Raw genomic sequence first — 21,172 nt, 5'->3', positions numbered from 1 at the left:
TGAGGCAAGTGTTGAAAAATATCCCACCCACGCTGAGTAAATTTTATGGCCGAGAAATGCATTTTAATAAAAAAAACTTCAATTAATTATACATGGTCAGATGGTATTATCATTTTCAAACCTGCAAGTACAGGACTGCCTTTTCGGTGAGGATAGTAATCACATTTCTGGCTGTGGAGAGGCCCAGTATTTCCCCCACCTCGTCGCTGATGGAGACCATATGCTGTTTCCCAATAACCACCTGTGGCCCGTTGCGCTTGCGCAGCCCTCCTGCCGAGTCGTAGCGTGATTTGTAGATAAGCACGTGGCGGAGGCCCTCGCAGATCACAGCGTAGTCTAGGTCGGGGCAGCAGTCAGTGAACTTGCGTTGCTCCTTGGACGCCTGCACATATGCGAAGGCGTGCAGATTTCCCTCATGGCGCACGGTCCACTCGCCCGGCTTGGCCGGCTGGAACACCTGCAGCCACAGCGAGGCATCTACGCCCTGCCGTGTGGCAAAGGCGGCCGGAAAGCCGGCACGCAGCGACGTTGTAAAGAGTGGCGGCGTCGATCCCAAGAAAATTGTGTGGGTTATCTCTCTGGCTTCCAAATTAAAGCGCACTGTCATGGAGAGGGGGCACTGATTAGCATAGTCATTCGGCAAGAACCCTTCGGCTTACCCAGCTTAACGTCTACATCGGGAAGTCCTAAGTCGCAGTCCTCGATGGGATCCTCCAGATTTGGTATCGGCAGCGAGCGATCTGGTAGTAGTGGTACATCCGCCTCGCCCTCTGGAGGGGCGCCCTCATCGTCCGAGAGCAGATGTGGCCAGCTCTGCTGCAGCTGCTTGACCAGCGTCAACTGTAAGGAATCGGCCTCTATCGTCCAGGTGGTCAGGTCACTGTCTACGTTGGCATAGAGTGCTCCATTCAAGAGAATCTCTGCCAGGCACTCCACCTCCAATTGATGGCTGGTGCTGCGAATGTTGAAGTCATTGCGCGTGGCCCCTGCGGGCAGGCGGAAGCGGATCACCACATCCTCGTCTGTCTGCGTCCAGGTGTATGGTGGGGTAGCCGCAATTTCCACATCCTCGCCATTCTGTGCGACTGGCTGCGCTGCAGCTGCGGCTGCACGTTGGGATTTTGTCAGCAGGTCGCGATTGGTGGAGAAGACCACGGATTCGGCACGCGGCTCAAAGGCACAATAGTAGATGGATCCAGTCGTGTCTAGCTCCTCGCGAACACTGTACGACCACGCGTCGCTGGGCGTTGGCTGTTGTGTCCAGCAGCCCCAGGTTAGGTCCATGAAGAATGTATCGGCATGATCAGAACGCGGCGACACCCGACGTCCCACATGGCCGGCCAGCAGGGAAATCTGTTTGCGCTCTTGGATAACGTCCAGACGAGCATCGTACAACACAAAGCCACGATTAGCGCTCTCCTGGTTAATCTGCGTACTGGTGAGTAGCTGCCAGGACGCGGTGGAGCTGGCCCGCGAACGATCGCCGGTGTCGAAGAGATAATACATTGTGATGCCATCGCAGAGCACGCAGTACTTTTCCGAGACGAAGCGCAGCGTGTAGTTGTAGGCTCCACCCGACTGCTGGTAGCCATCGCCACGATCCTTCTCTTCCACGGTGTGGACCACCCGCTGCTGGCGCGGCCTCCCATCCTGGCCATCGTATGAGCACAGGACAACCTGCCGGCTCTTGTTTACGTAGTAGCAGTTCTCGCGCAGCCAGGGATCGGGGCAGAGCATGTTGTGCCTACCGAAGGCCTCTGCGTGCAGAAGCGAGTACTGATCGGAGTGTGGCAGCAGCTTGAGCGGTGGCGTGGCCAGGAGCTCCTGCTGGATGACCGGCACCGGGTCGAACGAGAGCTTGTAGCCATCGAAGTTGGGGCAGAGAAGGCTCCGGTCGACTCTTAGATCCACCACCGGCATGTTTACAACGGTATCAGCGCACACTGACTTTGATTGCTGCGAGCAATTGAAATTCAGAAATAAACAAACAAAATACACGTCACTGAGCCAACATTGTTGAGAAGCGCCGAAAAGCACCACTAAAATACCAAATACGATTCTCTTGTGGTATTTTTCAGAGCCAAATCAGCTGTTCTGCCAGGGCTGCACAGTACATACGTGTTCCCCAGTGCTGGTAAGGGTGCGCCAAAAAGAGTGTTGACACGTGTCAGAACATTTTAGTGTTTTCATCTCACTCTTATTTTTTTAGCATTTAACAATTGGCAAACAAACGACGTAAGTAGCAGAAAATCAGTCGGTGGGAAAAACTAGCAAGTAAAATCGAATGAATAAGCGCAAAATCAGTAAACCCGGTACTCACCCATCGTTTTTCGTGTATTTTTTTGCAGTTGCTGTCTCCCGCTTACGGCAAGCAAGCGCCAACGAACCCCATCAATATTCACGAGAAGTACGGACCTGACCCCGCCAGCTGCTTCGTGGCAGCGGACGAGAACTGTGCCCAACCCGAGAATACTGACGCATAGCAGAGTTAACGCTTAGACTACGTTTAGTTCCAGCCAGCGGCATACCAAATAGCAGCAAACAGCAGCCAGTATGATGGGCAGTACGAGATACACACAGACCGCCGACAAGTTGGTGCTGGCCTTGCTCGCCGCCACCGCCCTTCTGCAGTGTGCTGCCGGGGTGGAGTTCACCTTCGATTTGGCCGACAATGCGGAGGACTGCTTCTACGAGGAGATCAAGCGCAACACCAGCGCCTATTTCGAATTCCAGGTGTCGGCCGGCGGGCAGCTGGATGTGGATGTCTATCTGAAGGATCCACAGGGCAAAGTCATTTACAAGCTGGAGCGTGCCACCTTCGATAGTCACCAGTTTGTGGCCGAGACAACGGGCGTATACACGGCCTGCTTTGGCAACCAGTTCTCAGCCTTTTCACACAAAATCGTCTACGTGGACTTCCAGGTGGGCGACGAACCAGCCCTACCCGGCGTCGATGAGCATGCCACGGTCCTCACCCAGATGGAGACCTCGTCGCAGGCGATACACAAGGGCCTCAACGACATACTCGATGCACAGACGCATCATCGATTGCGCGAGGCGCAGGGCCGCAAGCGAGCCGAGGATCTCAACCAGCGCGTCATGGTCTGGTCATCTCTGGAGACGGCGGCCGTTGTCCTGATCGGCATCACCCAGATTATGGTGCTGCGCAACTTCTTTACGGACCGCAAGCCCAGCCAGGCGCACTACGGCCGCCTGTAAGAGACGGGCCTCCATCAAAAGACGGGGCGCACGGCAAGCGCCGGCACGGTCAACGCCTAGCCAGGAGCGAGGAGGAGTGTGAGCTGAGGGCTGTGAGTGCATCATCCAAGAGTGCATCATAAAATAACCATTTCTCTCAATTTAAATTCTTGCGATAAGTGCTCTCGTTGCCTTGGCGCCTTATCCACAAATGTATCCATTATCCATTCCTTTTGGGCCTTTCTTCTGCTTTTGCGTGGTGCAGCCCTGCCCCCCGTTCACCGTACACTGAATCGCAACGACATGTAATAGTTTTTGTTGTTTGTCCCCCACCCGGAAACAGAATGTTTTTTTTTAAATATATGCAATCCACAATTCGATAGCAAAAAGAGGATAACGTGTGTTTTACTGGGGGAGTACTGTTCCGTTCCTCGCTCTTCCCTCTCTCTCCCTCCCAGTAGAGGCTGTCGTGGCCTTCGATGTCTCCACTCCAATGATAACCACATGAATGGATAACGGGACAAAACAGCTGGGTCAACAGTGTACCGCTGAGCGTGTCGTGTGCGTGGGAGAGAACAAGAGCTGTTATATGGAATTGGATCGCACACGTGCGTACATTCGATAGTCAATAAAAATGGTATCTGTTCGTTATATATTATAATCAAATCTATCTCTATTTCATAATATCTAAACCATTCAGATACAATATTTCCCAAAATATGTCTGGGACAATGTGGAACGTCAGTGTAATACACTCCAATGATCGCAATGATTGCTATCAATATCGGAATAAGCGCAATAACGCTAAATAGGCGCTTACATTGGGAAGCACAAGATCTGATTTGAGTGTTTGATGACGAGGAAAACAACCGAATTATGAAAACGACAGGAAAATGGGCCAAACAGACTTGATGCTTTTATTTATTTGTTATTTTTAGCCATTTCTTTGTAGATGTGGGAGTTTTTCCTCACACCATGACAACCGTACCATCCTCCCATACATCCAGTAGTGTATTTTCTTACCAATCGTTCCAATACTTGTAGCAAGTAATTTAAAAGGGTACTAAAGCTGTACAATAATTTATTTTGATTTATTTAAAACGCAAGCTGCTGAACCAATACAAAATCAATAATAATTTCACGGCTGATTCCCATGGTAAACCATGGAATACCATCATTCAAATTGCAAATAAATATTCGTAATTTGTGATTATACCAGTATTAATGCATTAATCTTGCAAGGATATGGTTATCTTATCAGAGATCGCGTGTCTGGAAGTTTCCATAGAGCTGCGGGGCATCTGGTCTCTAGGTTTTTCGATGACATACAGACATACATGTACATATATGATTCATATATGCATGAGTTTATAGACATTTATGTATAGGTTTCCACAATCTTTAATCGTTATGAATGTAATTATTATTTGATTGATAGCTTATTGATAATATTCAATCGCTGTGGACTGGTGCGTTTGAGAACAATTATTTTAAACTGCCTGGCTCGGTCTCGACTGATTTCGGCTATTACTACTGAATATTACGTCGGTTTCTCCTTTTACGAATGTTCTCTGTTGCTCACCTTCTCTGACGTGCTGCTTCTTCTCTGCAGTGCTTTCCTTCCCTGCTGTTGATCTCTTTATGCTCATGACACAATTATACAAGGAGGTCCGCTCCCGCAACGCGCTCTCTTTTCGGGTCTTATTTGGCTCAGTACAGCTCTCATCAATCATGTCGTCAGGGAGCTCTCAGTAGTGCTGAGACCCGAAAGAGAGCGCCTCGCTGGACCAGTGGTCCTCGAATAATGTTTTCCGCCGCTCCCACCGCTGCTTCTGCAAAGGGCCACTCCTTCTTATATGTATGGGAGTGTGCCTGTATGCTAATGATATTGCGAAACTATGACAGTTTCGGGGTTACTAAACGATGATAATTACGCAAGCAATCAATTTTGCCTATATTAGGTAAAAATATGTTGAACGATAAATCCATGCGGCAGTTGCGCTAACAGCTGTTCCACACGCAATAAATCTTATTAACTGTTTTAGGGGCTGTCGATCTTTTATTGTTGATCTTCTTTGATTGACTTTTTGGTATTTCGCACACAATTCGCTCGCAGATCTTTTGTCAATGGATTGCCATACAGAAAACAAACAGACACGAACTCGGATACGATACAAAAACACGATGCCACATTATAGTATTTAAATTGGTCTCAAAACAAAAAATCGTTTCATTGTCACCGACAAAACAATGAAATATATTAAACCTCACACACGAACACCTTAACTGATTTAAAATTCAGAATTCATAAAAGATCAATATGATTAGCCATGGAGACTTTTCTAGATAGTAACTTGCATTAAATCAGTACTAATTTATGGTACACACATCAGTCTTTCATCAATGCTGGCGCTCTGTCGAAAATGTGTATTTTGTGGGGTTATTCCCCCGCTCTTTTCGTACGAATATCAACAAAATGAAGGCCTCAAGAGCCCAAGTGAAAGGCAAAGTGCCAGCACAGTAGCTGAAGGACACTTGTAAACGAATTGTCAGCAGAGCAGAGTTTTGTCGGGTCAAACGATCGATTTTTCGAGCCATCGTGAGATTGATTGGTGTCAAAACTGGGCTAATCAAACGTTGCATGGAAATAATTAGTGTAATTATACTTACTTACCCTGGCTTGCACGTGTCCAGGCGGCCAACGAGGTCAGAGTTCAGACGGACGGAAGCAACCCCATTAAACCGTAATCAACTCTGTCGCATGGACACGGAACCAGAGGTATTCCTCGATTACCAAATCAGTTTCAGTTTCAGTTTCAGTTTAGGCCCGGATCAATGATGATGGCAATCAATGACAGTCGAATCGACTGTGTTAAGCTACCCCCCCCCCCCTCAAAAACAAGCAACTTGAACACGCCTCAAACTTCCTACTTCCCTCCACCTGTCTTCTCCCTCTCCATGCCCCCCTCCATGCACCTCCATGCCCCTCTTCCACGCTGGCAGTGGTCGGTCGCCGCTCTGGCTGCCCCGGTCGCTTTCGCTGTCGATCCGTAGACGATACGATCCATGTTTTATGTATCAATTAGTGGTCCGACGGATGACTCTAGCTCATCCGTCATTTGGCTTGTAGATCGGTATTGGGTGCTGCGAGAGCGGCTCCATAAGTCTCAGAAACATAAGGGCATCAAGCTAGTGGCTAGAGCTTGGAGAGCGGCTCTTCAGCTCAGACTCTCGAATTATATTAGTTGTGATAACTCTTAGGTCGTCCCCCGTGACACGAGCATTTCTATAATCATTTTTGTTTCCCCTTTTCGTTTTCGTTTTCATTGTCGTTTTGTTGGTCTGGTGTTATGTGCTTGTGTTGGTTTTCATCAGTCTCTGCAGCTTTGCCAAATATTTGGACGGAGGGGGCTTTTGTGGCTGCTACCCCCAGACCTCAGCCCCCAGCCCAGAGATCCTCTAGCCTCCAGCCCTTGGATATGGCACAAATTTAATATTGATAAATATCTCAACAATATGCATAAACAATAAGTATGTAAATCGACCCTCCGATGGCCCTCTAATGGGAGGCGATGTTTGTTAATGTGAATATATTCATTTCCAGAAAGAGAGCCAGAGCGAGAGAGAGCGAGAGGAAGATTAGTTGGGGAGAAATTAAATAATTAACAAGGCAGGGAATATGCATATCAAATTTCGTGGGTCTTATGCCAACCAACTGCAAGACACCTTAAGCCCCCAGAGCATAAATACATAAATAATTTAAATTGGGCAAATTTGTATTGGCCCAAAGAATCGAATTTTGGGATGGGCTGCAGCTGCAGGCGACGCAAATGTGTTGCACAACTCTGAGAGAATTTCAATCCGTAATACATGAAAAGCTAAAAACAAAAACCAATCAATTAAACCATACACTAACAGCTTGTTATTATTACTTGCTGTTTATTGTATGGCCTGGGTAGTTTTTATTATCGCCTGTTCATTAATAACATTCGAATCAATTTAATAGTGGTGTGCCATCAAAATGATTAGATCATATTTCAACAATTTGAAAACTGATCTTTTTCAATGAATATCTCAAATCAGTTGTAATTGTAGTAAAGTAACAGTAATAATAGTAAGCAAATAAATAATTGACTTATTTACTCTCACACAGAGTAGCTTAGCAGTAAATGCACCATCTTTCCTCTCTATCACGCTCAGGACTCCTAGTGACCCAACCATTCTGTCGTTAAACATCGGATAAGTATATGTAGACGACTGAGTACATGCATATGTACCAAATTTTGTGGAGCCCTGGATGTATTGGATCTATACTCATGACTCTTGAACTCATTCGCTCATTACGTATCGTATCCTGCCTTCAGTCAGATTCGGATCACCCCGAGTCTGTACAAAACTGAACCGAGTTCGAGCACAGCGGATTGGTTTGCATACCTCTGAAATGACTCGAAGCATGACACTGAGTTCATGTGCATTCGGCTATGCCCATTGGGATACAGTCCGTTTTATGGCGAGGATTCGATGAAAAATCTGAGACGCTGTTCGAACCAAGCGAATACCGAATCCAGCTCGAATCCGAAACGATTCGGTTGCCTGGTCATGCAGGGCTCTAATTTGCATTTCAATAACCAGCTGCTATGCGAATCTAAATAAACCTTAATGTTGTTGAATCCAGAAGAATAGTTATTACAATAAACTATAAGTCGGAATGATATGTGGGCTATGTACTACGAGTGAGTAAATACCATATATGTATATCTGATCAATACTTAAGGGAGTATTCGTATTTGTCTGACTCTAATTTAGAGAAATATTCAGCTGGCTGACACTGGCTGGCTTCCACTCATGGCGCATTCCTTTGAAGAAATCAATGATGGCTTCCGCGGTGAAGACCTTATACATTAGTGCAAATCCTTCAGGTAATCCGTGTACGGCAATGGAAGTTAGGGCTCGCAAGCCCTGCCCGTAGCTGGTGTTGTCCTCGTCTCGATTTATGCCACTCTTCGCGAACGTTTTGTTTGAGTCCTCGGTATCCTATAGGAACTACCTCCTCCTCGGTGGTGCACTCGGGATCCGGATAGGGTGGCTTGCACTGGCAGAATAGGCCCTGGAAGTTCTAGTCGTCGTTGAAAGATTAGATCGTTAGATCACAATTTATCAAATCCGGACAACAGATTTCGGATTTCAGAAATACCCGTGCTGACGAAACGCCCTATCGTTGGGTTGGGAAATACGTAATGAGATCGTAAAACAAATAAACGAAATGTTGAATAAACATACGAATATTGCTGATTTAATCAGTTAACACTCACTAGTTTGATCGGATCCAACACCCTTACTCCACCTTTGGCTTTGCTTTTGCTATTGGGCCCAATATTTCAAATTCAATTGAATTCGTTTCAATTCCATTCAATTCGAATCAATTCAATTATTTGCATGTCTGGGCCGGGTTCCGAGCCGTGCCTTTGTTGTTCTCTCTCTCTCTCTCTCGCTCTTTCACTCTCTATCTCAGTGGACCCTTTGTCTTGGCCAACTCGCTAGCCATCATCGCTTAACACATCATCGCTTAAATGTATGCATTGGCTTGCCGGCCAAGTATGCATAAAATATTTGACTGGAGATGGGTCAAGGTTGTCCCAAATTGATGGGCTCGGGCTCTGCTGACGAGGGGGGAAAGCCAAAGCACCCCCCATCCCCAGTTGCTAAGCGAGCGCCATGGGAAAATAAGATATGTTTCTGTGGAAAACCTACTGCGGAAAGATGTCGCTATAAAGATGATTATACAACTATTAATCAGGTTCGATTAGAAATTCATGCTTTTCTGTTGTTTGTGTTTGTTGTTCGTTTTGATAGGAGATTGCTTTGAAAAGACTTTAAGAAGCTTTAATTCCCTCAAAGTGATTCCTCTTTTGAAGCACATGTTTACACGGTGTTTCATCAATCATCTATCGAATGAATCGAACAGCCAAAAGCCATTGAGTACTAGCCGAAATCAACAGCACAATATGATCTAATATGAAGCAATATTACTCAACAGCTCCATTGCAAGGTAAAGAGCTCTATAATAGGTATCGATAGTCTTCTATTGCCATTGGAAAAGACATCCATATCGATGGCAGGGGCGGCACACGTTTTCCTGCCCGCCAGCTGTGTAAGCCCCCAAAAAAATATCTAGCCCCGGGACGGAGATGGGGAGATGGGAATCTGAGGCGACATGCTTATCAAGCATGTTTAATTCATGGCTTTGGCCCCTGACCCCTAATGAATACTAATGATAGATGTAATAATTTTCTTCTTCTCTTTGTTTTTGCAAATATTTATCAAGCATTTGCGAAACGAGACGAGACGAGGGGGCATACGATACCACACTCGTATTACTCGTATGCAAAATGTGCGTGTGAAATCGAAATGCAGGAAATTGTCGGTCAGGGGGGGTTATGCAAGGTCCCGTCCCTATTCAAGAGCGAGAGAGAACAGATGACTGATGCGGCAGATGCCTGTTGGGAGAAGGCGTATTAATTACATCCGCCCTGGACGGAGAGTGCGATCCGGTCCGGTCTCGTCTCAAAATCTGCATTTCTAGCGCTAACGCGAACGAAAGGCCGCAGCGCAGCGGCCAATAGATTGTTGCGCATGCAGCGGCAGCGGCAGCGACAGCGAACCGAAAGGCCGAGCGCCGAGCACACGAGCCGATCACCGAACGATCCCCGAAAACTCGAGTAATGCGAAGGCGAGGAGGGAATTAGCGAAAGATGATGGAAGATCGAACATCGAAGATGGCCGGGGGGAGGGTGGGGGGAGGGACGGGAATGTCAATGAAGATGTGAATGAAGATGAGCAGCGACTAGTTTCGGGGTGGCCCCTGTATAAAATGCGTGCGCAGGTCAGGCTGGTCCATCATTGAACGGTTGGACATCGAGGGCTTAAGCACGACCAACGTGAAGATGAATGTAAGTGCCAAATGATAAGGATTGCCAGTGAAATCAGTGACACGTTTAAGGACCCAATATAGTGATCGATACAATACAATACAATACAATACATATATATACAAGACACACATGTGTATATATTTTTTTTCTGTGATTATTTGCTGTGTTTCAAAACCGTTTTCGTTTTTTTTCCGTTTCGTTTTGGTTTCGTTTCCTGTGAAGTTCTTTGGCGCCTTCTTTGCGCTCGCCATCTGCGCGACCTGTGGATTAACCCAAGCGGATATATCACTCAAGCTCCGGCAGCAGCAGCAGCAGCAGCAGCAGCCGCTGATCACCAAGGAGCAGTACTACAAGACGGGCGGCTTCCAGGAGAGCAACTACGGCAACTCCGGCTACCAAATCTTTGAGGTGCACAACCACTATCAGGGCAAGAACAACGCCTATCTGCCGCCCCACCAGGAGGTACACATTCAGCAGCAGGCCGCCCGTCCTAACCCCCACCCTTCCCAGGGACAGGTTCAGGTTCAGGTCCAAGCTCAGGCTCAGGCTCAGACCCAGGTCCATAATGGGGCCTCTCTGGACGACAATTTGGATGTGTCTTTCCTGAACTTTGCCGATCTGGGCCTGCAATCGCATGCCCAGGCTGCCCCAGTAGCTCCATCTGCTGCCCCCGTGGCAGTCTCAGTCTCTGCCCCCGCTCCAGCTCCAGTTCCAGCCCCTGCTTCCGTTTCCGTTTCCGTACCCTTCCCTTCAAGCTATCAGCATAACTTCCAGCGTACGCAGTCCCAGGCTGTCGCTCAGTCTTCCTCCTCTGTCTTTGGCGCCCAGCCCTATCTGCCCCCTACATCGTCCACGCCCATTGTCCAGCCACAGCAGCAGCAACAGCAGCAGCAGTACCCACAAGAGAGCTACGAGGCTCCAGGATACCTGCCCCCTGTCACCGCAACGGAAGTTTCAAACCCAGGGACAAACTATCGGGCACCCGACTATCTGCCTCCCACAGCCTCCTATCCGCAACAGCAACAGCAGCAGCAGCAGCAACAGCAGCAACAGCAGCAGCAGCAGGTCTATAGGGCTCCTGCCTACCTACCACCTGCTACCGGCACAGCTCCATCCGGCGTCGTGAGTACCTCCGGCACCACCTCATCCATCCAGGCCCACAGCACTGCCTCCAGCCAGGTTGACTACAGTGCACCCTCCTATCTGCCACCTCAGCAGCAGCAGCAAGTGCAGCAGCAAGTGCAGCAACAAGTGCAGCAGCAAGTGCAGCAGCAAGTGCAGCAGCAAGTGCAACAGAAAGTGCAGCAGCAAGTTCTGCAGCAAGTGCAGCAGCAAGTTCTGCAGCAAGTGCAGCAGCAAGTGCAGCAGCAAGTGCAGCAGCAAGTGCAACAGCAACAGGCACCTGCAGCAGCACAGGAATATAATGCACCTGGATACCTGCCACCTGGCTACGACTTCGAGAATCCCGATAGGATACCACTATCGCTGATACAGTCCCAATCCGTTGCTCCTGTACAGAATGTTGCTCCAGTTCAGCAAGTGGTTCCGGTCCAGAGTGTGGCTCCTGTTCAGCAAGTTGTAGGCGACTACCGTGCTCCTGACTATCTACCACCCGGATACGATGAGCCCCAGCCTCAGCAGCAGCAGCCACAGACCCAGACGAACATCATCTATCAGCAGCAGCAGCAGCCTCAACAGCAGCAACAAGTGTTTGTTGCATCCAGTCAGGCCAGTGTTGGTCCGAGCCAGCCCGTGGCCCTGCCTGACGGCTATGACTTCGTGAAGCCCGAGAATTCAGAGGCAGCCATTGCCGAGCTCCACAGCCTGCAGACCCAGACGAAATTGCTGAAGCAGCAGCAGCAGTTGCAACTGCAACAGCAGCAGCAGCAACAGCAGCAGCAACAGCAGCAGCAGCAACAGCAGCAGCAGCAGCAACAGCAACAATTGCAGCAGGTGCAGCAGCAGCAACAGCAGCAGCAGAAACAGATTGTGGTCCAATCTCAATTGCAGGTATCCACGCAGCAGCAGGGATCCGATATTATCTATGGCCGACCAAAGTCGCAGCAGCAGCAGCAGCAGCTGGCGACAGGAGGATACCAGGTGCAGCAACAGTACACTGCTCCCGGCTACCTGCCACCTTCCGGTGCCGCCGTTTCTCTGCAGGCTCCAGCTCCAGTTGCCATTCCACTGCCTTCTCCTGTACCGGCTCCCGCTCCCGCTCACGCTCCCACGCCTGTTGCCATTGTCCGTGCAACATCGTCCGCCACAGCCACTTACCGCACGCAACAGCAGCAGCAGCAGCACCAGCAGCAGCAGCAGCACCAGCAGCAGCAACAGTACACAGCTCAAGGCTACTTGCCACCAGTGGCTATTGCTGCCGCTCCAGCTCCAGTTGCATCCCCACTGCCAGCTCCTGTCCCGGCACCAGCACCAGCTGCAGCTCCAGCGTCAGTTGCCATTGTCCATGCCTCATCTACAGCCACCGCTTACCGAGGCCACCAGCAACAGCAACAGCAGCAGCAGTACAACGCTCCTGGCTACCTGCCCCCAGTGGCTGTTCGTGCTCCAGTGAAACCTGCACTGCCCGCGCCGGCTCCCACCCAGATAACGCACATCCATTCGCTGAGGAGCTACATGAACACGGTGCAGCCATTCGCCCGCTACGCCCAGCCTGTGGCTGTCCGCCAGCAGCAGCATCATCATCATTACCAGCACCGCCAACTGCAGCAGCAGCAGCAGGTGTTCGAGGTGGCTCCCATGTACCGCGAGCAGTCGAAGCGTCCCCGTTTCTATGCCCCGGCCATGTCCTATGTGAGCAACGCCCTGCCTCGTCAGCAGCACCACCTCCACCACCATTACCATCGCGTGGTGCAGGCACAGGCACAGTCGCAGGTGCAGGTGCAGCCCCGGCCCCGGCCCCAGGTGGTCACCCAGAAACTGCTGCCAGTCGGACCTGCCCCCACTCTGAGCCTGAAGGCGCAGCAGTCGCTGCAGAGGTTCATGCCCAAGGATGTCCAGGTGGCCGTGAACGTGGCCATGGCCGCGGCCCCCGCTCCCTCTCCCCACCGCGGCAGCTCCCGAGTGCGGACCGTGCAGATTGTCAAGCCGCATGCGGTGCGCACCTTCAAGGTACTGGAGACGATCGACCAGGCTGGCGTCAAGACGATCAAGATCCTGGGGGCCACCAACGAGCAGCCCCAGGGGCATCATCACGTGGTCAAGGTGGTCACCCAGGATGCGCACAGCGGCACCGAGAGCCACGTGCAGACGGTGAAGATCTACGATGACCTGCAGTCATATGCCCAGCCATCGGGAGCCTTCGGTGGCCTTCGACTGGCGCCTCAGGCGGCACCCAGAAGCAATGGGTACCTGCCGCCGGTCGGAGGACCCCGTCCAAGGACCCGCATCGTGCGCCAGACATCAGCCTCATCCTCATCCTCATCCTTCGGCAAGACCTTGCGCCTGTTCCCGGTACCCAGGGGGCTGTGAGGTGCGAAGGTGTCCAGGCCCGAAGGTGGAATGGAATGGAGACCAAGGTCGATCCGCTCTAGCACTGATTAGTTGTTAATTTCATCATCAACCGCTTATATTTTCGTTTTCGTTTATTGTTAATGCCATCGCTGCCTCATTTCGCATGCATTTTTGTTGAAATTATTTTGTTTCCCTCGATTCCCAGCCACAAGCCACAAGCCATGAGCATTTCCAATCCCAATCCCAATCCCCATCGCAATCGCAATCGGAGTCATTTGCATGCATAAGCGCAACAGCTTCCAACGAATCGAATTTCTTACCTAATAAATTTATATATATGTAAATAATTTGGTTGTTAAACTGTGACTAGAGTTGGGCGACCTGACGGGGGGGAACGCTGCTCCAGGGTTGCTTGGGGCTCGCGTTGATCTGTGATCTGTTATTAGCCGGTCCCCAAAGGCGTGTCTGTCTGTGACCTTCGTTGTGGCATCTCTTGATGGGTTTTCAATCGCTTTCCATCCGCTGCTTCCGCTCTCAGACTCTGAGTGAAAGGCCCGGCCTACACTCAGTCGTTCGACTATGCCACACACGAGTATCAGTACATATAATGCCTTCTTGATTTGTCAAAATAGAAGGGCTTTAAGGCATTTTAAATTATGAAAGTAAGAGTTTGGGCTCAAGATTTCCATATATATATCATTTCAAAGGCATTTCCTGCAAGGTATACGATATTTTCCTGGCGTAGTCATACTTCAGGGGGATTTAAATTTGGTTAATGAATGTTAACAGCTTAGTAAACCCCAAGATTACATTACTCCCTTTGATTCCCTTAATGTTATACGAATCAAGGTCGCACAAGCCCGTTTAGTATGCAAATAGACCCAACCGGATCTAGGCCCTAACTTCATGTGGCAACGGACTCATCTACCGATTGATTGCACCGATGAATGGGCTCTGTTGGGACAACCTCTCATCGCCCGATGACATAAGTCCGCGCACACAATGAATTGGAGCTCAAACGCAAAACGAAACCCAAACAGAGAGACAGACAGACAAACCCGTGACCGAGTTCGGTGTCGAACCCATAACTTACAATACAGATGATTGCTCAGTATACCACCCATTTCTGTTTTATTGATCTAAGCGACACGAAGCCAAGCCAACCTTAAAGCTAAACCTAAACCGGACGGGAGACAAAGTCCAGCCAGATGCCGCCCTTGTGGCATCCCACGAAGATGTACGGATCCAGCTCAAGGCCGTCGGCGGTGCGTGGATGGACCCGCACCTCGAACCGCTGCACGATGGCCGCCAGGGCGGCCTTTGCCTGGGCCAGGCCAAGACGCATTCCCACGCACTGGCGTGGCCCGTTCCCGAAGCCCAGGAAGACGCCCATCTGCTTGAACCGCTTGAGCCCCCCGTCCAGGAAGCGTTCCGGCCGGAACTCCTCCGGCTCCGGGTAGAACTGCGGATCGTGATGGAGCCCGTATATGGGTATCATGATGTTGTCGCCCGGCAGCATCTGCAGCGGCTGGCTGTGGTGGCTGCCATGCAGCTTGTACGGTTCAGTGCAGGTCTTCGAGGCCCATCCGCCGGCTGGATAGATGCGCAGGCTCTCTGGGAAAAGGAGAACGTCATCGGGGGGAGTCATCGGTCTAATCTTCGGCACTCACCATTGAAGCAGGCACTCAGATAGGGCAGATCGTTCAGCTCGTCCAGGTCGGGGAGCTCCTTCGAGGGACTGGCCTTGTCCAGCTCCTCGTACAGCCTCTGCTGGCACTCCGGATAGCGTCCCAGCTGTGAATGATTATCCCCCAATGATTATCCCTTGAATACTTGGCAGCACTTGTCAGCACTTGGCAGCACTTACCAGCAACAGACAGTGGGAGATGGTCGAGGAGGTGGTGTCCAGGCCGTCGAACATGAAGGTCATGGCATGCGAGGTGAGCTGCGGTTCGGTCAGGCCGTGCTCCCGCTTCAGGGCCAGCAGGTGGTTGATGAAGTCGTTGCGCTCCTGGTGCTGGCCGCGCCTCAGGCAGAAGGCCTGGCGGATGAGGTCCCCGAAGAAGCGGTCGTAGGATCGGGGAAAGATCTTGGGGCGCAGCCATCGGGGCAGGCGGGGAAAGAGGCCGTTGAGGGCGCCGGCGATGGCCAGGCCGGGATTCTCGTTGGACATCTCCCGGTTGTGCCGGATCACGGGCAGCGGCGAGTCGCTGAAGCAGCGCGCCTGGATGCCCAGAACGCAGTCGAAGAGGCTGTCGCCGGTGAAGCGCAGCCCGAGCTGTAAGAACGGGAGAGGAGATTAGTTCACCCAGAGGCCAGCAGAGCCAGTGGCCAGCCCACATCCATGCCGTCCTGCGGCTCTCCCTTGAGCGATTCCTTGGCAATGAAGTCGCACAGGTCCCGGCAGACGCGCTGCATGATCGTGTGGGTGGTGCGGATGCGGCCGTTGGTCAGGAGGCTCGAGAAGATCCCGCGCTGCTGGCGCCACTCGTTCCCCTCCAGCACAAACGGATTGCAGCAGACGAGCACGTCCTTTCCGGTGTCCACCATGCGGGCGGCATCGTTGTCCTCAAAGTGGCGGAACGCACTGACGAACACCTCGTACACCAGGCGGGGCTCCAGCAGGAGCAGCTTCGGCGAGCGCAGCAGGAAGGTGCCGACGTAGCTGTCCGTCTCCCGGTATTTCCTGCAGCAAAAGACGCATCATCCCTCATCTCTTTCTTCTCGTCTCGTTGCCCCACTCACATGTAGAGGTCCCTCATGTCCATGGTAAAGTGCTGGCGGGGCCACACCATGTTGGGGAAGGAGCCCAGCAGCGGCAGGGCCCTCGGCTCCTTGATGCCCCGTGCCCGCCAGTGGCCAAAGTTCCACACCAGAAAGCCGTACACCAGCGTCGCCAATGCGCCCACAGCCAGCAGCAATGATCCAATCATGTCGGAGCTCTACGTATCACTGAACGGGAGAGATTTCAATCTGTGGCTGTGCTATTATTAGGGAGAATGGACTGGGGTGTTCTGCTTCTGGGGCTGATTCTGAATCTGATTCTGGCTCGGCATGCGTGCCGGCGATGTCGCAACGGAGCTCGTGGCGTGTGGCGTTTAGAATTGGACGGGAATGTGGACGGGGGCGGGGGAGGGTCGGGCCCATTATCGAATTAGCTACAGAGCTTCTCTCATAACAGGCAAAGGTCAAAAATTGCATTGGATCCGCTTGGAAAGCGATCAACACTAACAAGACATTCCCAAAATCAAATTAATCTGCGATCGGAGAGGATCTGGCTACCATGTCTACATCTTCGCACATATAGATGGACAGTAGGCAAGACTTGTTCCCTCTACTACTGGATTCAGCCACTACTTAGCCAGCGCTTGTCCCGCTACTCCTACCAAAGATCGTTGAGGTCCTGGGGTTGGGCTTTACAGATCAAGGCGTGTCCCTCTCCAGCAGTCAGATGGCTCAATATCCCTCACATTAGATCAAATGTTCGGCCTATCAAGCTTTTCCACAACAATTCCACTGACGATAGACAGACAGACAAAGTATCTAAAGATAAAGAGATACATCATGCATGGATACCACTGCAAAGAAATTCGAATGAGGCTCGGGCTCCTCTAAATTGAGGCCCATAATTAATAGGAATCTATAATTTAGAATAAGTTTGCGGAATACCCATTTTAGACCAATTTCCGACTTGAACTCTTGCTCGTTCACATGCCTTAAGTCCATACCATCTCGTAATTGAAACGATCTTAATGAACGAGCGGAGTAGAGGCGCAGCTAATCCGTATACAGACTCGTACCTTGTGCCAATCAATCAAACAAGAAATCGCAACTCAATTTAGGGACTTATCCAGTGGGCACTACTGGGGCATTGGGAGCCGGCCATCAATCATCGTTGACCATAAGTACATCCAAATGATTGATGATCTCCTAAGCATGCAAATCCCAGCTCCACTCGCCAATGACATTGACATTGTTGCGGAGGCAGACAGCGACAGCCAAGGCGTAGCCAATTGATCTGAGCTCTGAATACTGAATACGAGTATACTCGCATGGAAAGCCCTGGACAGCCACTCTCTCATGTGGTCATGGGCACGATCGTTGGGTTTCATTTAAGTCGCGATAGTCTCAACAGTCTGCAACTCTATCTAAACTCTAAGAACAACACGATTATAATAGAAAATACATTTTTCTTCTGGAACATCTCGTGAAACGTCCTCTTACGATCCCAACAAGACATGGCTTGGCAGATAGGACGTCACGAAAAGACCATTATTTTAAAGGTATTCTGGATATTCACGAGTATTTATTGGGGTGTAATTAGTGATCGGATCATTCCCTTAGCTCACAGATGACTTTGGATTAAATTAGCTCTCACGCCTGAAACCCCTTTGGATCACTTGAAACACATGGTTTTGCAGCAGTTGCAGGATTCGCTCCTCCGGTGCCGCCCAACTGCAGTAAGGATACTTGGAGGCGCAGTGGGATGGTATGGGATCCCTGCCGGCCTCAATGGCCTCGCGAAGTGTGGACTGCTCCAGCCAGGTGAGGAGCCAGGTCCAGTTGGTGGCCGCATCCAGCACGTGGTCCATGTCGGAGGCCTGGCTCCTCCGCACCCTGTCGCTCGCCTTGAAGGTCAGCGTACAGAGGGACTTGAGCAGGCAGGCGGAGAGATCGACCTCGTTCTTGAAGTACGTTCGCTCCACTGTGCTGATCACACTCGGAAGGCTGCTTTCTGTCAGAGGGAAGGGGAGGGGAGATCAATGCGGGGCACAGTAATGCGAGCAAGGACGAGGAGGACCTACCCACTCGCTCGCCTGTTTCGTTGCGGTAAACGAGCTTGAAATTCTCGAACAACTCGAGGAAGCTCCGATCCTTGTCCAAGAGACCGCGAGCCGTGCCATTGTGCCCCGCCTCGGATGTGGCCGGTGCTTCCTCCTCCGAGGACTTTGGCCTCCCACTCGTGGGGGGCTCATCCTCGGTGATGGCCTCCAGACCCATGCTGCGGATCAGGTGTCCAACGAGGAGTCCCCCGGCTGCCACGAGTCCGCAGCTGAGCACGGCCGCGGAATTGATGATGACCAGGGGCTGAAAGACGGAGGCCGAAGATGTACAATTCGAGGGACAGGTCCGGTCAGGTCAGGTCAGGACGGGAGTAAGCCTACCTTTGGTGGTGCATTGCGCTTCCGCTTGACGGGCACCTCCAGGAAGGGCACCAGGTAGTCCAGTCCCAAGGCAACGTGCTTGCCCACAGCGTCGAAGGAAATCAGCTTGAATCCGGGACTATGCTGATTGTGCGGACTGTGCGGATTATGCTGGCTATGCGAATTATGCTGATTCTGCTTTGGGAGCCTCGAGTCCCGTCCATGTTCACTCGAGTCGGATCCCTTTGGCTCCTCTTCCGCTCCCGCTCCCACTCCCACTTCCTCACTGGCAGCCCAGATTAGGGCACAGTTGGTCAGGAGAGCGCAGAGGATGTGCAGCAGCTTCATTGTTTCCGCTGGGGGCTCCGTTCCACTGCGAAGCTGGCAGACATTTGGAATCCAATTCCCATATTTCGCATATTTTGAGCTGCAGCAGACCCGTGGGTGGCTCTGGTTCGGTGGATCACATGTGGGCGGCTTGTCTTGTGCTTGCTCCGGCGAGTGCCGCTTGGCTGCCTCTTGGTTACGATAATTGGGCCTGCCCTCGGTCTAGCTCCCGATCTTCTGCTTGTCACACAAACTGCAACAAAGTGCTTCTGTGACATAAGTAAGTGGAAGGCGCGAAAGCGATTAGCTGGAGAAAGAGTGGGGCCTCACACACACCTCACACGTAAGCGGAAATACGAGTCCGCTGCTAACTTCGCTAATTGGAAGAGAGGGAGAGATTTAAATGGCTCCAATTCTAGGCATTCCCATTACATAAGATCGAGAAATAACTCCGAGCTGCAAGGCTAGTGTTTCATGATCGGGTACCCGCTTTTATTGGCATATCACTGGCAAAAGCAAGGCAAAAGCAGAGGCTAAAGCCGCTAGCAACAATAAATAAATATAACTTAACAATAACATAAAAAAAATAGTTAAATAAACGGCTAATAGGATTGGGATACGAGTGCCTCAACCGTTGAAGTACTGCAGGACTTTTGGCAACGTCCGCGAGGTCCACAGCGAGTAGCGGGGCTTCCCGAGAGAGGGCCGAGGAGGAGGCCATCTGCATCTCGCGTAGGTGTGGGCACAGGTCCGACTGCCTCGTGCCGTTTCGACGGCATGGCGAACCGCAGTGTCTTTGGTGAGGGAATCCAGCCAGGGAGAGCTGAGAGAGCCAGAGAGAAGCAGAGAGAACCAGTCAGGTATCAATGGGGAATGGGGAAATGGGTAAATGGGGAACCGGCACTGGACGAATGAAGCTTACGAACCTGGCGACCACGTGGAGAGCCCGCGCATAGCTCGGGGAAACACTGTGCTGCAGGTACTGGCAGATGTAGCGCTGGGCACAGGCGGACACGTCCATGTTGTGCTCCTCCAGGTGGGACTCTACAGCGTCCGTTAGGCTGCGCACTGTCAGGGAGAACGAAGACGAAGACGAGCACTTGAGACCTGCTTCTGGACTACGCCGCCCACGACTTGCCACACTTACTGCCTCTGGCGGTATCCGATCTGTAGCCGTATCCGTGTCCGTGTCCGTTGCCCAGCGACGTGATCACCAGCGGAGCCAGGAGCAGGCGCACCACGGCTGCAATGACAGCTCCCGCAGCCACCACAACCGCCGTGTTGAGCAGCGTTCCCGTGCGCAGGTTCAGGAGGTTCTGCACGGCGTCGCGGGCCAGGCCCATGCTGCGCTTCACCGGCACCTTCAGGAATGGCACGATGAACTCCAACTCGACGCTGACATCCTCGCCGCTGGCATGAAAGTGGAAGCCACGTCCCTCCCGCCCCACGCCAGGCAGGCCCATCCCCATATCCATCTCTGCATCCATCTCCGCATCCATCTCCTCCGCGAAGGCCTCGTCCAAGTGTCGCCCTTGCTGGCGGGGCTCAAAGTCTCGGAAGCGCAGAAGCTTCGCACTCGCATTGCCGTAGAAGTCTCCATTGACACTTTCTCCGCAGTAGCCCAGCAGCAGACCAGCAAAGACCGTCAACGAGCCCACCAAGTACAGTATCTGCACCAGCCACATTCCGTCAGCTCGTGTTGCCGTCGCAGCGGTTGGAAGGTGTATGATCGCATGATCGCATGACGGCATGGTCGCATGGTCGCATGGTCGGGGCTCCGGCACTCTGTCTGGGAATTACATGCCCGACGATCCGGCAATCAAGATATGATATTCATTTAATCCGAATATGAAGCGTACAAGAAAGGCGCGACTTTAGCGCTTCCGAGGGCTGGGAGGAAAAGGAGATATGCAGATATGCGGCCTGCCTGGCGCACCGATTGATCGAATGATGAACAGCTAAGGACAAACCGAGAAACTAAACAGACTGCCAGAAATGACTCAACACGTCCCCCTTCCCCCCTCACGTACACGTGCTTCTGATGGAGCAACGCCAACAGGCCGCAACGGAAGCCCAAGGGGTGGGTAACTGGAGTAAACT

General features: G+C 51.5%; 6 protein-coding genes across 7 annotated transcripts; 2 read left to right on the top strand and 4 right to left on the bottom strand.

Moving 5' to 3' along the window:
• Positions 1-41: 41 nt before the first annotated feature.
• On the bottom strand, positions 42-2,083 carry LOC4815269 (nudC domain-containing protein 1). Its single transcript, XM_001354718.4, has 2 exons — positions 660-2,083; positions 42-600 (listed from the first exon to the last, which is right to left on the bottom strand). Exons 1-2 carry the CDS (start codon positions 1,918-1,920, stop codon positions 116-118), a joined length of 1,746 nt encoding a protein of 581 aa, XP_001354754.2. The 5' UTR covers positions 1,921-2,083; the 3' UTR covers positions 42-115.
• Positions 2,084-2,125: 42 nt separating this feature from the next.
• On the top strand, positions 2,126-3,592 carry p24-1 (transmembrane emp24 domain-containing protein). Of its 2 annotated transcripts, none has more exons than XM_015186164.2 (2): positions 2,126-2,235; positions 2,349-3,592. In XM_015186164.2, the coding sequence occupies exon 2, from the start codon at positions 2,554-2,556 to the stop codon at positions 3,217-3,219; it is 666 nt and encodes a 221-aa protein (XP_015041650.1). In that variant the 5' UTR covers positions 2,126-2,235; positions 2,349-2,553; the 3' UTR covers positions 3,220-3,592. The 2 variants fall into 2 exon arrangements, with proteins under 2 accessions (XP_015041650.1, XP_001354755.2); XM_001354719.4 differs by having other exon boundaries at positions 2,146-2,274.
• A 6,460-nt stretch (positions 3,593-10,052) lies between these two features.
• On the top strand, positions 10,053-13,843 carry LOC6901382 (mediator of RNA polymerase II transcription subunit 15). The gene is made up of 3 exons (XM_033384163.1): positions 10,053-10,148; positions 10,353-11,417; positions 11,484-13,843. The coding sequence occupies exons 1-3, from the start codon at positions 10,143-10,145 to the stop codon at positions 13,617-13,619; spliced, it is 3,207 nt and encodes a 1,068-aa protein (XP_033240054.1). The 5' UTR covers positions 10,053-10,142; the 3' UTR covers positions 13,620-13,843.
• Positions 13,844-14,705: 862 nt separating this feature from the next.
• On the bottom strand, positions 14,706-16,584 carry Cyp28c1 (Cytochrome P450 28c1). Its single transcript, XM_001354720.4, has 5 exons — positions 16,347-16,584; positions 15,942-16,287; positions 15,469-15,879; positions 15,272-15,395; positions 14,706-15,215 (listed from the first exon to the last, which is right to left on the bottom strand). The coding sequence occupies exons 1-5, from the start codon at positions 16,532-16,534 to the stop codon at positions 14,779-14,781; spliced, it is 1,506 nt and encodes a 501-aa protein (XP_001354756.3). The 5' UTR covers positions 16,535-16,584; the 3' UTR covers positions 14,706-14,778.
• Positions 16,585-17,968: 1,384 nt separating this feature from the next.
• Positions 17,969-19,165, bottom strand: LOC6901383 (uncharacterized). Its single transcript, XM_033384443.1, has 3 exons — positions 18,767-19,165; positions 18,407-18,689; positions 17,969-18,336 (listed from the first exon to the last, which is right to left on the bottom strand). The coding sequence occupies exons 1-3, from the start codon at positions 19,091-19,093 to the stop codon at positions 17,969-17,971; spliced, it is 978 nt and encodes a 325-aa protein (XP_033240334.1). The 5' UTR covers positions 19,094-19,165.
• A 398-nt stretch (positions 19,166-19,563) lies between these two features.
• On the bottom strand, positions 19,564-20,947 carry LOC117184683 (uncharacterized). Its single transcript, XM_033383298.1, has 3 exons — positions 20,220-20,947; positions 19,999-20,140; positions 19,564-19,895 (listed from the first exon to the last, which is right to left on the bottom strand). Exons 1-3 carry the CDS (start codon positions 20,821-20,823, stop codon positions 19,700-19,702), a joined length of 942 nt encoding a protein of 313 aa, XP_033239189.1. The 5' UTR covers positions 20,824-20,947; the 3' UTR covers positions 19,564-19,699.
• Positions 20,948-21,172: the final 225 nt, after the last annotated feature.

This window comes from Drosophila pseudoobscura, chromosome X, assembly GCF_009870125.1.
Source record: "Drosophila pseudoobscura strain MV-25-SWS-2005 chromosome X, UCI_Dpse_MV25, whole genome shotgun sequence".
In the NCBI taxonomy this organism is placed as follows: Eukaryota; Metazoa; Arthropoda; class Insecta; order Diptera; family Drosophilidae; genus Drosophila; species Drosophila pseudoobscura.
The sequence above is the reverse complement of the archived record's forward strand: the minus strand, read 5'-3'. Positions and strand labels throughout refer to the sequence as shown.

Excerpts from the sequence above, each read along its gene's own strand:
- LOC4815269 (XM_001354718.4), bottom strand. The coding sequence starts at position 1,920 with ATGCCGGTGGTGGATCTAAGAGTCGACCGGAGCCTTCTCTGCCCCAAC. Across the intron at positions 601-659 it reads CGATGTAGACGTTAAGCTGG|TGCGCTTTAATTTGGAAGCC; the intron begins GTAAGCCGAAGG and ends TCTCCATGACAG.
- p24-1 (XM_015186164.2), top strand. The coding sequence starts at position 2,554 with ATGATGGGCAGTACGAGATACACACAGACCGCCGACAAGTTGGTGCTG.
- LOC6901382 (XM_033384163.1), top strand. Across the intron at positions 11,418-11,483 it reads AGCAGCAAGTGCAGCAGCAA|CAGCAAGTGCAGCAGCAAGT; the intron begins GTGCAACAGAAA and ends CAGCAAGTGCAG.
- Cyp28c1 (XM_001354720.4), bottom strand. The coding sequence starts at position 16,534 with ATGATTGGATCATTGCTGCTGGCTGTGGGCGCATTGGCGACGCTGGTG. Across the intron at positions 15,880-15,941 it reads AGCCGCAGGACGGCATGGAT|CTCGGGCTGCGCTTCACCGG; the intron begins GTGGGCTGGCCA and ends CCGTTCTTACAG. Across the intron at positions 15,216-15,271 it reads TCTGAGTGCCTGCTTCAATG|AGAGCCTGCGCATCTATCCA; the intron begins GTGAGTGCCGAA and ends TCCTTTTCCCAG.
- LOC6901383 (XM_033384443.1), bottom strand. The coding sequence starts at position 19,093 with ATGAAGCTGCTGCACATCCTCTGCGCTCTCCTGACCAACTGTGCCCTA. Across the intron at positions 18,690-18,766 it reads AGCGCAATGCACCACCAAAG|CCCCTGGTCATCATCAATTC; the intron begins GTAGGCTTACTC and ends TCCGTCTTTCAG. Across the intron at positions 18,337-18,406 it reads CGAAACAGGCGAGCGAGTGG|AAAGCAGCCTTCCGAGTGTG; the intron begins GTAGGTCCTCCT and ends TCCCTCTGACAG.
- LOC117184683 (XM_033383298.1), bottom strand. The coding sequence starts at position 20,823 with ATGCCGTCATGCGATCATGCGATCATACACCTTCCAACCGCTGCGACG. Across the intron at positions 20,141-20,219 it reads ATCGGATACCGCCAGAGGCA|TGCGCAGCCTAACGGACGCT; the intron begins GTAAGTGTGGCA and ends TCTCCCTGACAG. Across the intron at positions 19,896-19,998 it reads GCTCTCCACGTGGTCGCCAG|CTCTCCCTGGCTGGATTCCC; the intron begins GTTCGTAAGCTT and ends TGGCTCTCTCAG.